General features: G+C 41.3%; 1 protein-coding gene across 1 annotated transcript; it reads left to right on the top strand.

Moving 5' to 3' along the window:
• syngr2b (synaptogyrin 2b) lies at window positions 1-15,434 on the top strand. Its single transcript, XM_047366071.1, has 4 exons — window positions 1-235; window positions 7,922-8,159; window positions 9,705-9,841; window positions 13,316-15,434. Exons 1-4 carry the CDS (start codon window positions 125-127, stop codon window positions 13,571-13,573), a joined length of 744 nt encoding a protein of 247 aa, XP_047222027.1. The 5' UTR covers window positions 1-124; the 3' UTR covers window positions 13,574-15,434.
• The last annotated feature ends 305 nt before the right edge of the window (window positions 15,435-15,739 follow it).

Genomic DNA, 15,739 nt, shown 5'->3' with positions numbered 1-15,739 from the left:
TCGCTGCGAAGTCACTTTAGGGAAACGCTCACAGGAGGTGGCAGCACTTTTGAGTTTTGGTTCAGCTAAGACCACAGGCTGCCTTCTCTTCTCCGGAGAATCGGCTCCATACCGAGGCTCAGACATGGCGGAGACAGGAGGTCCAAGTGCATACGGCGCTGCGCTGGCTGGAGGAGGCTTTGACTTCTACAAGTTCGTCCGACAGCCGCAAACCATCGTGCGGCTGCTCAGCTGGGTGAGTGAGTGCACAGGTTGGAGAAGCTCAGGTTTAAACAGAGACAGAGCGATAACTTAATCTAACATGTGGTCTGTGGTGAGAGGGATATTAAGTTTAATTAAACTGGAGTTAAAATGTTGGTGCGTGTCCAGCAGGCGTCGTGTTTCTTGCAGCTGCTTGGTGACAGATCAACACTGAGGACAATGTCATCTAGATTGTCACTTCCGGGAGGAAATTACCATCTGAACACAACTGTTAATCTCTGACCTATATCTGTCCTACTTCTATGACGTGCAATAGTTTTAAAACGAGAATGCGTTCACTTTGAATTGGGTATGAGCAAAAATTAGGGGGAGTTTTGCTGTGTGATCACCTGTTGCTAGGAAATGTTTTGGATATTCCTAAAATCTCAGCGAGACAGTCAACTATTCACCTGCTGTGAGCAGGGCCGGATTCAGGAGGGCGTGAGCCCCTGTTATTTCATCTAATGTCCTCAGAGGTCGAGGGTTATGTTAGAGACTGGGCTATGACATTGTTGTCAAATAGTTACGTTTTAGTTCTCTACATCAAAATTCAACAACTTAAAGCACCTCACTGTGATATACTGTTTATAAAACACCCATTAATTTAAAACAATACCACTATTTTGGGTCCCACAAAATCTCCAGGCCACTGCACCTACTTGGGTCTGGTTCAGGTTTCTGTTTCTCTGTCGTTGGGTAGCTTCCTGAATAAAACCATCCTAACTCTCCTTGTTGGACATATTCCTGAAGAATGAAGTCCTCCAGGTGATTCAGATCAGACAAAACACGTATTTTAATCCAGATAAAGTTCTCTATCCAGGCTATCAGATGAGGGCTAAGGACAGAACATGACCTTGGCGGTGATCATTGTTTATGTGCTTTGAAACACTGTGTGTGTGTTTGTGTGTGTGAGAGAGAGAGACATAAGTGTGCTGTTGCTAAACAGGGGCTCTGAACAGGCAGGTAAGGTGATACCGCTCCCCACCTGCTGACCCCTTTCGTTTACTCCTGGCCAACTATCGACCCCCCCCCCCCCCCCCCGCCCCCCCTTAAATGCAGTGGATACTTGTTCCAGCTGTGTACAACTCATCTGAAATTCCTCCATTCTAGATCAGAGTCTGTATCTGGTGATTTAAAGCTTATTTTATCCTTGGTTTTTACTGGACTCACACGTCCAGGTCCGACGATGTGCTTTAGATCCTCTTGGATTAAGGAAAAGTCTGCTAATGTTGGATCTAATAATTAGTATGATCTGAAATGGGGGCAAAAAACTATTTAATGCAAACAAAGTTTACCTCTTATAGATTTTTCTCTACAAAACACAAGTGCTTTTGCTTTTCCACAACTGGCTATTCTAGAGACACTGACAGTATTTTACTGACTGAAAATGAAACTTTTATTATGGATGTTTCTAACATTGAGCAATGTGCTCTGCAACGCTAAATGTTAAGAAAATGCTGACTACAGTCATTTTCAGTCTAAAATTCTTGAGCTTTTGTCAATTCACTTCATCCATATTGCGCCAAATCACAACAAATTATCTCTTGGCCCTTTACATGGAAACAAACAGGCCCGATTTAAATCCACTTACATGTATTTCAATCACTGGCTTTTTAGATAACCCTGACTGAACTCAACTCCTGATATCTGTTGTTGCTGTAGTGTTTGTGATCTTATTAGCTACACTAATGCCACCACATTTTACGCTGCAATTTTTTTATCAATCAAAACGTTTTTCATTTGCACTTCTTGTGAAACTGTATTACGGGTTGTCAACATTATATTGCTGTTCTGGCTTGCTGAAATAACCAATTGTTTTCAACCGAGTTATACAAAATAGCATCTCTGAACGCAGAACACATCAAACCTTGAAACAGATGGGCTACAGCAGCAGAGTACCACACAGGTTGCACCCTTTTGTCAGCTGAGAGCAGAAACTAAGGGTACAATTTGCATAGGGTTGCCTACTTTGGGCAATAACAGAGGGTAAAAATGTCGACTGGTTCACTGAGTCTCGATTTGAGCTTCCAGGATCAGAAGTAGTCAGAACAACACATAAGCATGGATCTGTCCTGCTTGTGTCAGTGGTTCAGGCTGGGAGAGGTGATGTAATGGTGTGGGAGATATTTTCCTCGCTCACTTTTTGTCTCTTAGTACCAAGTGAACATTGTTCAAACACCGCAGCCAACCTGAGTATTGTTGCTGACCGGTGTAGCCATCTTCTCATGGCTTCTTTCTGCAGATTAATGCATCATGACACACATCAAACCTTAAATAATTTCAAAATGGTTTCTAGAACATAACAATGAGTTGATTGTCCTTCACTGGCATCCATAGGCACCAGGGCCCATATTCAGTAACAATCCTAAGACTAAAAGTAGCTCCTAGTGACGTCATTGTAAGAAAATTGTGGAATTTCTCAAATTCTAAGATTTTCTTTTAGAATTTTCCCTCGGTTAGTTAAAAGTTATTCACGAAGCATCTTTGGCCTAAGAGAGCTCCAAAAGTGAACAAATGTTAAGAGTAGCAAGGAGTACTTTTAAGCAGGGAAGATGACGGAAGGGAGAAATATTCTCTGTACAATGAACGACAGTGAATTAATAAAACGCTATCGTTTCAATCGTGCAGGGATCCACCCCCTAAACAGTCGAGTAAATGAGCACATAAACTTCTGTAACTATCACACAATTATTAATATAAAGACAAGATAAACCTTATCATCCCCCTAGGTGGAAATTAAATGGTTTCAGCAGCAGGACAGGGTAAAGATGAACCTTTAGTAAGGTAATGTTAGGAAGGATAAATAACAGAAACAATAATAAATAACCATGAATAAAAAGTGAACAAAATTACAAACAATATAAAATGGAATTATTTAAATATTTACAGACTGTAAAATTCTTTCAAAATAAACACTTGGAAACAATTGAAAAAATCTGAAAAAATATATATACACACAAATATACACTCTCGACAGGCTAAATAAAATAATACTCGTACTTGTACTCGTCGTCTTCCGCTTTATCCGGGACCGGTTCGCAGAGGCAACAGATTTAGCAGGGACGCCCAGACGTCCCTCTGCCCAGACACCTCCTTCAGCTCATCTGGGGGGAGCCCAAGGCGTTCCCAGGCCAGCCGAGAGACATAGTCCCTCCAGCGTGTCCTGGGCCGTCCCCTGGACTTCCTCCCGGTGGGACGTGCCTGGAACACCTCCCGAGGAAGGCGTCCAGGATGCTGGAGGTCTTGGCTAGAGGAGGCCAGCAGGACTACGTCATCTGCAAAAAGAAGAGACGAAATCCACTGGTCCCCAAACCAGACCCCCTCCGGCCCTTGGCTGCGCCTAGAAATCCTGTCCATAAAAGTTATGAACAGGACCAGTGACAAAGGGCAGCCCTGCCGGAGTCCAACATGCACCGGGAACAGGTCCCACTTAGTGCCGGCAATGCGGACCAAACTCCTGCTCCGCTTGTACAGAGACCGGAGGGCCCCTAGTAAAGGGCCCCCGATTCCATACTCCTGGAGCACCCCCCACAGGGCACCACAAGGGACACAGTCGAATGCTTTCTCCAGGTCCACAAAACACATGTGAACCGGTTGGTTATACTCCCATGAACCCTCGAGTACCCTGTAGAGGGTGTAGAGCTGGTCCAGTGTTCCACAGCCGGGACGAAAACCACACTGCTCCTCCTGAAGCCGAGGTTCGACTATCGGCCAGACTCTCCTCTCCAATACCAAATGACAGTGAGAGACCTGTCCCCAACCCGAAGGCGCAGGGATGCGACCTTCTCATCCACTGGGGTAAAGCCCAACATGAGACGGCTGAGCTGGGGGGCAACAAGCAAACCCACGCCAGCCCACTGCCTCTCCCTGTGGGCCACTCCAGAATAGAAGAGAGTCCAGCCCCTCTCGAGGAGATGGGTTCCAGAGCCCACGCTGTGCGAGGAGGTGAGCCCAACTACTTCTAGTTAATATCTCTCAACCTCCCGCACAAGCTCAGGCTCCTTCCCCCCAGTGAGTTGACATTCCACGTCCATATAGAGCCAGCCTAAGAATCTGGGGATTGGGCCGCCGAGGTCTCCACCTTCGTCCGCTGCCCAATCCTCTTTGCACCAGTCCCTCACGGTTCCCCCTGCAGGTGGTGGGCCCACTGGGGGATGGCCTTGCGTCTCTCCTTCGGGCTTGACCTGGCCGGGTCCCGCGATGAGCAACCCGGCCACCAGGCGCTCTCTGACAGATCCCGACCCAAGGCCTGGCTCCAGGGTGGGACCTCGGCTCTGCCGTACTGGGCGACGTCATGTGCCTCATTATTTTAGTCCTCATGAGGGTGTCTTGAGAATAATCTAAGCACTATATACACAGAAAGAAGATGTAAATGAGGTGAATAAGAATTAGTTGTATTATACATGATGATGTCAGCAGCCTGACCTAAAGGGTCATCAACACCTACCTGTCTTTCAAGAAGCTCTCTGGTTTGCTGTAATCTCCTCTGTAGCTTCTGATCGCAGCAGGAACCAGACCTGCTCACATTCCAGGCTGGTGCTGAAATCAGTGGGAAGGATGCACTGATCTGCTCGGGAATGCCCTCCCAAGTCTGTCTGTTGTGGTTTTCTTCACCGTTTTTTCTCCGTTTTGTTTTGGTTGTCTTACTAAATCAAACCTCTATATTCAAGAAGGTAATCGCAGTAAAATGCTGACAGGTGAGTGTCCACCTTTATATCAAATAGAGGAGTTAGGAAAACGGCTAGCATGCCGAGTAAATATGACAATAAGAAAATCAAACATACAGTCAAACAAGGTTCAAACATTTTGATGCTGTGTGACAATTATTTTATTTTACTAAGTTTCATCATAATAATTTATAAATTTCTTAATCCAGTCTTAATACTCTGTTTGGTTAAATTCTCTGCATTGATCACCAGAATCGCATTCGTTTGATCTTTTTTTGCAATAACTACTACTGGGTTTTTAAGCGCATACATGGCATTCATTTTAATAACTTTTAATGTAGTATTACAGGTCCTTCTCAAAATATTAGCATATTGTGATAAAGTTCATTATTTTTCATAATGTCATGATGAAAATTTAACATTCATATATTTTAGATTCATTGCACACTAACTGAAATATTTCAGGTCTTTTATTGTCTTAATACGGATGATTTTGGCATACAGCTCATGAAAACCCAAAATTCCTATCTCACAAAATTAGCATATTTCATCCGACCAATAAAAGAAAATTGTTTTTAATACAAAAAACGTCAACCTTCAAATAATCATGTACAGTTATGCACTCAATACTTGGTCAGGAATCCTTTTGCAGAAATGACTGCTTCAATGCGGCGTGGCATGGAGGCAATCAGCCTGTGACACTGCTGAGGTCTTATGGAGGCCCAGGATGCTTCGATAGCGGCCTTTAGCTCATCCAGAGTGTTGGGTCTTGAGTCTCTCAACGTTCTCTTCACAATATCCCACAGATTCTCTATGGGGTTCAGGTCAGGAGAGTTGGCAGGCCAATTGAGCACAGTGATACCATGGTCAGTAAACCATTTACCAGTGGTTTTGGCACTGTGAGCAGGTGCCAGGTCGTGCTGAAAAATGAAATCTTCATCTCCATAAAGCTTTTCAGCAGATGGAAGCATGAAGTGCTCCAAAATCTCCTGATAGCTAGCTGCATTGACCCTGCCCTTGATAAAACACAGTGGACCAACACCAGCAGCTGACACGGCACCCCGGACCATCACTGACTGTGGGTACTTGACACTGGACTTCTGGCATTTTGGCATTTCCTTCTCCCCAGTCTTCCTCCAGACTCTGGCACCTTGATTTCCAAATGACATGCAGAATTTGCTTTCATCCGAAAAAAGTACTTTGGACCACTGAGCAACAGTCCAGTGCTGCTTCTCTGTAGCCCAGGTCAGGCGCTTCTGCCGCTGTTTCTGGTTCAAAAGTGGCTTGACCTGGGGAATGCGGCACCTGTAGCCCATTTCCTGCACACGCCTGTGCACGGTGGCTCTGGATGTTTCTACTCCAGACTCAGTCCACTGCTTCCGCAGGTCCCCCAAGGTCTGGAATCGGCCCTTCTCCACAATCTTCCTCAGGGTTCGGTCACCTCTTCTCGTTGTGCAGCGTTTTCTGCCACACTTTTTCCTTCCCACAGACTTCCCACTGAGGTGCCTTGATACAGCACTCTGGGAACAGCCTATTCGTTCAGAAATATCTTTCTGTGTCTTACCCTCTTGCTTGAGGGTGTCAATAGTGGCCTTCTGGACAGCAGTCAGGTCGGCAGTCTTACCCATGATTGGGGTTTTGAGTGATGAACCAGGCTGGGAGTTTTAAAGGCCTCAGGAATCTTTTGCAGGTGTTTAGAGTTAACTCGTTGATTCAGATGATTAGGTTCATAGCTCGTTTAGAGACCTTTTTAATGATATGCTAATTTTGTGAGATAGGAATTTTGGGTTTTAATGAGCTATATGCCAAAATCATCCGTATTAAGATAATAAAAGACCTGAAATAATTCAGTTAGTGTGCAATGAATCTAAAATATATGAATGTTAAATTTTCATCATGACATTATGGAAAATAATGAACTTTATCACAATATGCTAATATTTTGAGAAGGACCTGTATAGAATTTAGGAAATGCCTAATCCTAAATGACAGATTGATTGGGGCATCCCTAAGGTAATAAAGGTTATCTTAAAGTTTTGTTTACGAACAAAGAAACTCTTTCAAAATTTTATATTTTACAAAGTGGAACAATATTACCCCACCAATATCATTTGTAAATTTTAAATGTAATAATTTCCTAAACAGCAGCTTGCAGATGCTGGTCCTCCTCCATCATTCTGCCAACTCAATTAATTCATTTGTTTGTATTATTTGACTTGCGTCTGGTACAATCAGACCGCTGACTGGGAAGGAATTTAGATCATCCAGTTATTCTGGGCAAATCCTTTTCTGAAGATACATATTTTATCTTGGGGGAAATATCCTTTATATGAATTTTCTGTCCTTTTATGTACCTTAAACCTCCACCTGAACCTATATTTTCAACTCCCATTTACTCATATCTCTGGTCTCTTCCTAACAGCAGAGCTACAACCTCTTCCTCGCTTCCCACTTGTTAAACAGCCTCCTCTTCTGCTGCCCTCCTCCCTCCCAGCTCTCTTTGAATGTTGTGGAGGGAGCTAGTGGCATCTCGGCAATCACATGGCAGGCAGCTGCACTCAAAACAAGGTCATGTGGTGCAGCGAGTAATTGGAGCGGATAGCAGCTGACCACAACCATGAGACAGTCCGAGAAACCAGGCAGCAGAAGGGGGCTCTTTAAAGTGTTGACAGTGAGAAACAGGACTATATGCAACACAGTTTAATCCTGTTATTCTCTTATCTGACTGTGGAAACCAAATAAAAGTTGCTTTCATTGATAAACCTATAAATTGTGTCTCTAATAGAAAAGCTGAGCAAATTCACCAATGTTTTACTAGAATTAAGTTGAATTCAGTTTTTTAGAGATTTCCCCTCAGTCCTTTCATGAGCTGAACCAAATGACTTCCTGGAGGCGATAATAATCTATAAATGTTTAGCTTTGCTTAAAACTGTGGGAATTATGCAAATTGTAGTAATGGCTAAACCGTCCATGAAGCTAATTACCAGCTTGTTCCTTACTTTGTGTCCTTGTAGGTGTTTGCCTTGGTGGTATTTGCCTGCATCACCACAGAGGGGTACATCAACTCTGCTACCAGTGCCGAGGTGAAGTGCATCTTCAACCAGAGCAACTCGGCATGTCAGTATGCTGTGGGTATCGGGGTGATTGCTTTCCTGGTCTGCGTGGCCTTCCTCATGCTGGATGTTTACGTGCCCTTTATGAGCAACGCCCAGGACAGGAAGTACACCGTCATGGCAGACCTTGGTTTCTCAGGTGAGCAGTGAGCTCCAATAGACCTGTACAGCTGCACCAATTGTTTTTATAAATTAGGTTTAGCTTGGAAACTCTTGCTTAAGTGCGTAAATAAAAAAAAAACTATATTTAATATTTTTATATCATCTTTGTTTTTTATATCATCTTTGATTTATTTGCACATGTTACAACAATGAACCAGCAGGTGCTTACACCAAATGCGCCTCTCAGATCGAGCTGCATCTTCACCACGTCTAGATGCCTAAATGCACTGAGCTGCTGCTATAAGGTTGGCTAATTTACTGGTTGTGTTGGCAAGCAATTATAGACGTGTGCCTAATAAAGTGACCGACAAGTGTATTTGCAGTGCTAAGGAAGGCAAAGAGGAAGTTTGCCACCTCCTGTTTTAAACATTTTTCCCATCGAGCAGTGGGGGAAAACTCCGCCCCCGCTGCTTATAATTAGTTCTAACCCAGTTCTATCGTAAAAACCAGACCTTCTCCTAATCAGTCAATCAATCAATGGGTTTTGACAAAAGTCTAAACAAGAAAGAAGCAGGAAAACCACTATCGACAATCACACAATGAAGCAAAAATAATTGTTTCCGGATTTTTACTTACATTGACTACATTTTCAGTATAAACAGTCTTCAGCCTCTGCCCAACTAAAGCAATGATGACTTTAGGCCATTTGATGAGAGGTGAAATGACGAGAAACAACTGAAGTCGTCCAGCTTTCTTCAAGCGTTAAGGGTTTCCAGGTACTAGGCCATCAATCTTTATTTGTATTTTTTTATTACATGTTAGAGTTTTTGTCCCTTGCTGATGATAATAAGTAGGTGATGATAATAAATCATTATATATTACAGAAAGCATGTGAAATGCACCCACTTTTATGGCTGCATTTATAAAAATTGTATCTGTGTTGGTCTTTACGCAGCTTCATAGTTTTGCACTATGTTGTTTTTTTTGTGCTCCACTTTTTCAGGTATGAAAATGAGCCAGAAAATAATGTGCAATCAAATTAAATTGAATGTGATGTTTAAGGTTTTCTTTAATTATTTGTCTCTATCATTCATCAAACTAACTATAGAAAAAAAAAATGAACTGAAAGGGCAAATGTTTTTGTAATAATACAGGAGATTGTCAGCACCCAGTTTTTTGTGTTGTGTAAAGTGCAATATTAATATTTAACGACTCTGAATATGTGACTCTTCTAAAAAGCTTGGCATCATGCAGCACACACTACCGCCTGTTCCTTTGAATGTAATAATGAGTTTTTTACTGGATAACTGACTGAGCTGCAGGGTGGAGCTGGAGGATGATCCTGCAGATTCTGATGAAATAAACTCTTATCAGCTGCACACAACACACTACACAATAAGCCATTCTTCAAGCAAACAAAGAGGTGTTGGTTTGAAAAGAAAAAACAGCTTGTGCTCAGTCAAGCAGATGCATACACTTTTAACTGTTGTTTCTGTGCAGATGTCTGGAAAGTTTGGTCTCTATATCAGAATTTTTACATTTAAAAAGTGACTGTTTTTGCATCCCTCTCTATGTTTTCCAGGGGTGTGGACCTTCCTGTGGTTTGTGTGTTTCTGCCTCTTGGCCAGCCAGTGGGCGCGCACTCATGATGTCAGGGCGATCCCCGTGGATGCAGCGCGTGCCACCATCGCCTTCTCGTTCTTCTCCATCGCCACATGGGTGAGCACAAAGGCTGCTGTGTTGTTTTCTTGAGGTTTTGTCGGGCTTTCAGCATTGGTTAGCAAAAACATTTTGCTAACATACATTTTCTTAAAGTTGTAAAATCAATGATGCTTTCACATTAGGATTTATGTTTGCACAGATGGATGCTTGGATTCTTTTTACTCCACATGCATCTTTTTTATGCTTTGGATTTAGTCCTGAACGACTCAAATATGATGCACCAAAAACATGGCTAGATGTTTCGGTCAGATTTTGTTGCATTTGGGGTAATTCAGGCTCTCATTGTCTCTATTTGAGCTGCTTGAATGTGTTCTGCATCAAATGCACTGCAGAAATGTATTGTTAATAATATCAGAGTTGACTTTACAGTGACTATTTACAATTAACATTTTACTTGGCTATAAAGCTGATATAATTCTGATCAAAGTATTTTATATATATGTGAATAACCTTGGCGTGGGATAATAGAAATAGGCTTTTTGTTTTGGATAGAGATGCACCACCAATCCAAATTTTTTGTGGCTGATTTCTGATCTCTTTGACCTGCAAATCAAACAAAGTTAGCTAATTCTCATTTGTCTTTAAAGAACTACAACATAAGCAGATCTGAAATATCAGTTAAAATATATTTCTTCCAACCGTGAGCAATTTGTTAGTTATAGTAGGAGCAGATAGAAAAAAATAATTTATGCGTTGGCATTTTAAACCATCTTTAGCATATTTTATTAGGTTAGCATGCCTAGCATTAGTAAAACAGCAGTTTCCTTGTGTTTTCCCAAGAGAGGTTTCCTAAAGGAAGCCAAGATTTCCAAATCCAGCTGTTTCTGTAACAAAGAGATTGAAAGCTCAAGGAGATAAAACAGCAGAGATTTCTGTACTATTTTCTGGCTTCCTGTTATCTGCTCAAAGCTTTCTCACAGCCTGAATGATCCAGTGATGTGCCTCGACATGTTGTAGAAAATAAGGTTTCCTTGTAAATAGCTTCTAACGTCTCTGTGGTTCTGCTGACTTCATTAAAAAAGCTACTTATTATATTAACTAGTCATCTTCACCAAGTCACAACTTCCTTACTAAAGGCTGCTGCTGTTTGGTGACCTGGTAACACTTATGGATGGTGTGTTCACCAACTGGAAAAATAACTGATTTGATTTTAAACTGGTCTTTAGTCAGGGGGGACCAAACTAATTATCTGCTGATTCCAGTCAACAGCTGATTTCTTGTTGCCTCTCCAGTTTTGGAACATACATTTAGGTCTTTCTACCAACAGAAAAGTGATCTTTCTTCAATTTACTCAGAAAAAGCTGAATTTGTGGCCATCTCTGTCAAAACCAATTGCAAATAAATGGTCCTAAAGCTTGTCTGCGTGGGTAAACCAAACCATAGATCAGCTGTAACGTTCATGTTAAAAAGGAGTGTTTTTCATGATGCGCAACAATGATGTGCAAAGGATACTACTCCCTTTGCACATCATTGTTTCCTTTACTCATGATAGACTGCTCATGTGAGGTTTAGTTGCTTCGCTGTTGCTGCTTTATGACCTCACTGATCACTCCCATGGAGGCTAACAATGGTGTTGAACTTCCTCTGTTTGTTAAAAAACACCTAAAGCATGTAGGAGTCCAGACTGCCTCTGGATATTTTAAGACTTTTTTTTTCTTATCCTGCCTGTTTGGTTAGAGAAGCTCCATTTTTCAGGTCTTGAAATGGTCACCCCTCATCAAGAAAACTGTCAAAGAATTATTAAATCAAAAACTCTAAATCAACCCCCATACTTACCACCATATGTGCTTTTTATTTTGTATGTAATATTGGATAACTAGCAGTTTAGCAAAGTACCAAGGAATATATTTTTCTTCTGTAGCATTAGGAAAATGCACAAAAACTGACCCTAAACATACGTATGCAGGTAAACACAAATTGCCTTCAGGTAACATTACACTGAACCCAATCTTCTATTCCACTGACTGTGTTCCTGATATTATCCAGAGTGCAATGTTTATGAAGATTGTATGATAAAATGTTCAAAGCATTTAGTAAAATTTAATGCATGTGAAATTAATGCTGCTTAAAGGTAAAGATGTTTTATCTACTGTGGCCTTTCCGTGCCTTTGCTGAGAATACCTTTGGTTCCTGTAGCAGGCCTTGATTTAAACATTGTTCCTAGCTAGATATATCTTGGAAAGCTCTCCCTCTGAAAGGTAAACAGACAAATTGGAAAGAATGACATGTCCCTTTGGCCTCATTGTGATTACTGCTATCAAACCGTAGACAAGTCACCAAGTCTCTGACTTCTTCTGTGCGCTGGTGAGAGCTGACTGTGAAACAGAAGAAAAAAATATTTCCAACCCTTTCTCTTTAAGTAGTTAGATTACATGTTTGTTTGTCTTGTTTCTTTACTTAATTAGAATATATTAGTGTGATTTACTAAAAATAATTATTAGTTATTTATTAGAAAACACAATTATCAGTTTGTCTGTCTGAATATAAATCCATATATACATAAGTCAGTGAACTCAAGTCTTGCTGCTGCTGCTGATGTTTTCATGCGAGGCAGTTTGCTAAACTGATAGTCTAACGTTAGCATGTTTACTCTTTGTTTTAATATGACCTGTTGACAATTTAGTTTAGCAAATTTCTTTGCAGGACAGATCAATTCTGTGCAGAGAAAAATTACAGAAAAAAGTTGTTCTCCTCTTTCATAAACGTCATTCTTTGCTTTGGCATCGCAGATGTTCCCGTATTGGCTTGCTAGCTAACACCAACCATAACCCCTCATATAAAATCACACACAGCACGTGAACAAAAGAGTTAGTGAGTTGAGTTTAGTCATTAAAATGCTTTGATCCAGAACCTGCTACGATTCTGGGTATCCCTAATTCTTGACTCAGGAAATATATTGCTCATTGCCCATCATTCAAAGTGTGTCCCCTGGTCTGTCGGAATGGACCAGTGAGGACTGATCTGTGATTTGCAAACAGAGGCGTCTTTCGGGCCTCTGTTAAATAAATTACAGTGTTGTTTATGTATATTTATGAAAATATACATAAAACTGTAATGGATTTAAGAAAATTACATATGTGGAGAGAACCTTTCAGGGGTTTAAGTGAGTTTGACTAAATGATGTAACCAGATGACTGAGTTGTGGAATATCTGGGACAGCGAGACCGGCTGGGTTTCTCCAGACAAACAGGAAGAAATAAATGTGTCAGTTTCCAGCTCACAGTATTTTAAAGATCAGTTGACACATGTTGGTGCCAGATATTGCACGGGACTGTCAAAGCGCTCGCAGAGTCGCATTCAGCTAAATGGGGGTGAGGTTTTTAGCTCTTAAAAGCATCTCTACAACTTTTCATCCACACTAAACCCTAAATTTTTACATCAATAAACCATCTCTCTTAATCTTTGATTTATTGCTGGAAAATATTCTAATAAAAAGTTTAATAACGTCTTAATTTTTCTGTCCTTCTACAGGGAATCCTGACCTACTTCGCTCTGGGCCGTTTCCGTCGGGGCGTCGATGAAGTCAGCGTTCCCACCTACACTGAGCCAACTCCGGACCTCAACACCCCCTACCCCCCCACCTATGCTCCCACCTCCTACAACCCCACCACGTACACCCCCACCACCTACATCTACCCCAGCAACATGCCCGAATCGCAGAAGCAGCCCCCCTTCACCTCAAACCTCCTGCCGCAGGGAGAAACCAGCTACTTGCCGCCCAAATACTGACGCAGCGAGGAGGTGTTTGTGGATGATGCACCGCTCAGGGTCATCCGCAGGTCAACGGGTTATTGCTGCGCTGCACAGACACAGAGCTCTATCATATTGATGTGGTTTAACATTCAATTCAACACACTGTTCAAAGTACCTGGGAGGGCCTGAGCCGTACAGGGGCACATGCTGTTTACATCAACAGGTCTAAGATCAGATCAGAAGACATTTGAGAGGCTTGAGCAACGTGACCCTTTGATTTGTGTGCAAAAGCAACGCTTAACTCAGATGGGCTGAACCTGCGGGGGGAGGTGGTTTTGCAGTGTAAAGAATCCTAAAGAGGAAGAACAATCAGTGTGGAAGACCCCAATGTGTATTTCTCTTTATTTTAAAGACTGTATGGTTATGTGCCATGTTCTTTTGTTTTTGTGGATGATTCTTTTTCTTTAAATGACTCAAAAAGCTATAGTAATATAATTTACCAAATGGGTGATGAGGTTTGTGGAGAAAAAAGCTAATTGGGTTATGTTTTATAACCATGGACTCTGTAAAAGTAATACAAATACTGTAAGTCATCAGAAATGGTTTTCCTTTCCTTTGCTGTCTAAACGAATTTAAACCATGAAGGTCGAGCATTTCCACCAGTCTGACCATACTAACTCTAACAGATGTGTGTTGGTGAAACAAAGGTTTACATTTGTGTACACTGACTTTTAAACTTGCAGCTAACTTTCAGATAGAGAGGGAGGAGCTTTAAGAGAATGCAGCACTTATTTAACAGGCCTATCCACTGAAGGCTTCCTTCTGCACTCTTCTGTGCAGCGTTTTGTCCTCAATAGCCCGAATCCCCTCTATCCCTTTGGTTAAACACTGACATTTTCAGTTTTCTGAGCTCTGATGGGTATCTGCAGTTTACAGGTTGAAATTGAATAATCACTGGCCACCCCCTTAAAATACAGGACTGTGAATCTCTCTGGTTTTCAGTTTCAGTTAATTTGCTTTGTGCCTGACAGGTTTGTGTGCTCATTTGAGTTCCTTGAAGCTGTAGTTAGACCTATTAATAGATTGTGGTATTTGAGTCATCTGTGCAGACACATTGTAGATACTGGTTCTTTTTTTTTTTTTTCATAAAAAATGTTCAGAGATGGTTTAAAAACAACTTGCATATAGGAAGATACAACAGACACAGGACAGTTCATCTTTTAAATAAATTAGTTAAAGCACCCTGCAAAGGTGTCCTTGCACCCCATAAAATTCTGTTAAAATACTCTGAATCTTGTGGTCGTAACGTGACAAAAGAGGAATACTTTTAGAGGGGTCTGTAACAACACAAAATGGAGAAAACCTCAGTCTCCAAGAGTTAGTTTTGGTTGAGTAATGAGATGGATTAAGGGAGAAATGAACGTTCATTCTCTCTTCCTCTAACACCTGGGAGCACCTTCCTCAGGGCAATAACAACTAAGAGGAGAAGCAGTGTCTGTATTTTCTGCCTTAGTGGGAGGACTGTAACTTTAAACTGGTTTTTGAACCTAAGGGGACTGAGTCTAAAATGTGATTTAAAATCTTGTGGGAACATTTAGGTTGAAGCAGCTGTGAATCAGAGTTGCATTTAGTGTGACATGCTGAATAGTTTTTGAATCTATGCATAAAGTTAATCTGACATCTGAAACAGCTTTTTTTGATTACCCACTTTGAATTACTTCTCTCCCCAACCCCAACCATGCTGTAAATGATGTTGGGCTAAAAGAGATGAGGTCAAGGATTTGTGATTTCCTGCATAATTGAAGAAAATGGTCCTATGATCTCTGAAATCCGTATGAATATTGTTTGAATCTTGCTTTAAAATAATAAACAAGTGATTTATGAATGGAAAACATCAGCAGTAGATGTTTTAGTTTCTTTTGTTCAATGTTAAACTCAAGCGTAAAGGTCTCTTCCTTGTCCATCCACACTGTGTGAATAAAACCATTGATAGGATGTATTTAGTTTTTTATACTGGTAATTAGACATAGGGGTGGTAACTGGTATTGAGTGACGTCAAGGTTTTCCAACTTTACATTTTCAAACAGTAAAATCTTCAAAAAAGTTTCCATTACACTTCCTAAAAGTTTTAAATCCTATTAATGAGATGCCAGAAAAGGTGACAAGTTTTCCACAGCTGTACGGAGCAGAGTTAGACAGCGC

This window comes from Girardinichthys multiradiatus, chromosome 5, assembly GCF_021462225.1.
Source record: "Girardinichthys multiradiatus isolate DD_20200921_A chromosome 5, DD_fGirMul_XY1, whole genome shotgun sequence".
Taxonomy (NCBI): domain Eukaryota; kingdom Metazoa; phylum Chordata; class Actinopteri; order Cyprinodontiformes; family Goodeidae; genus Girardinichthys; species Girardinichthys multiradiatus.
Note: the sequence above shows the minus strand (reverse complement) of the source record. Positions and strands in the feature narration are given on the sequence as shown.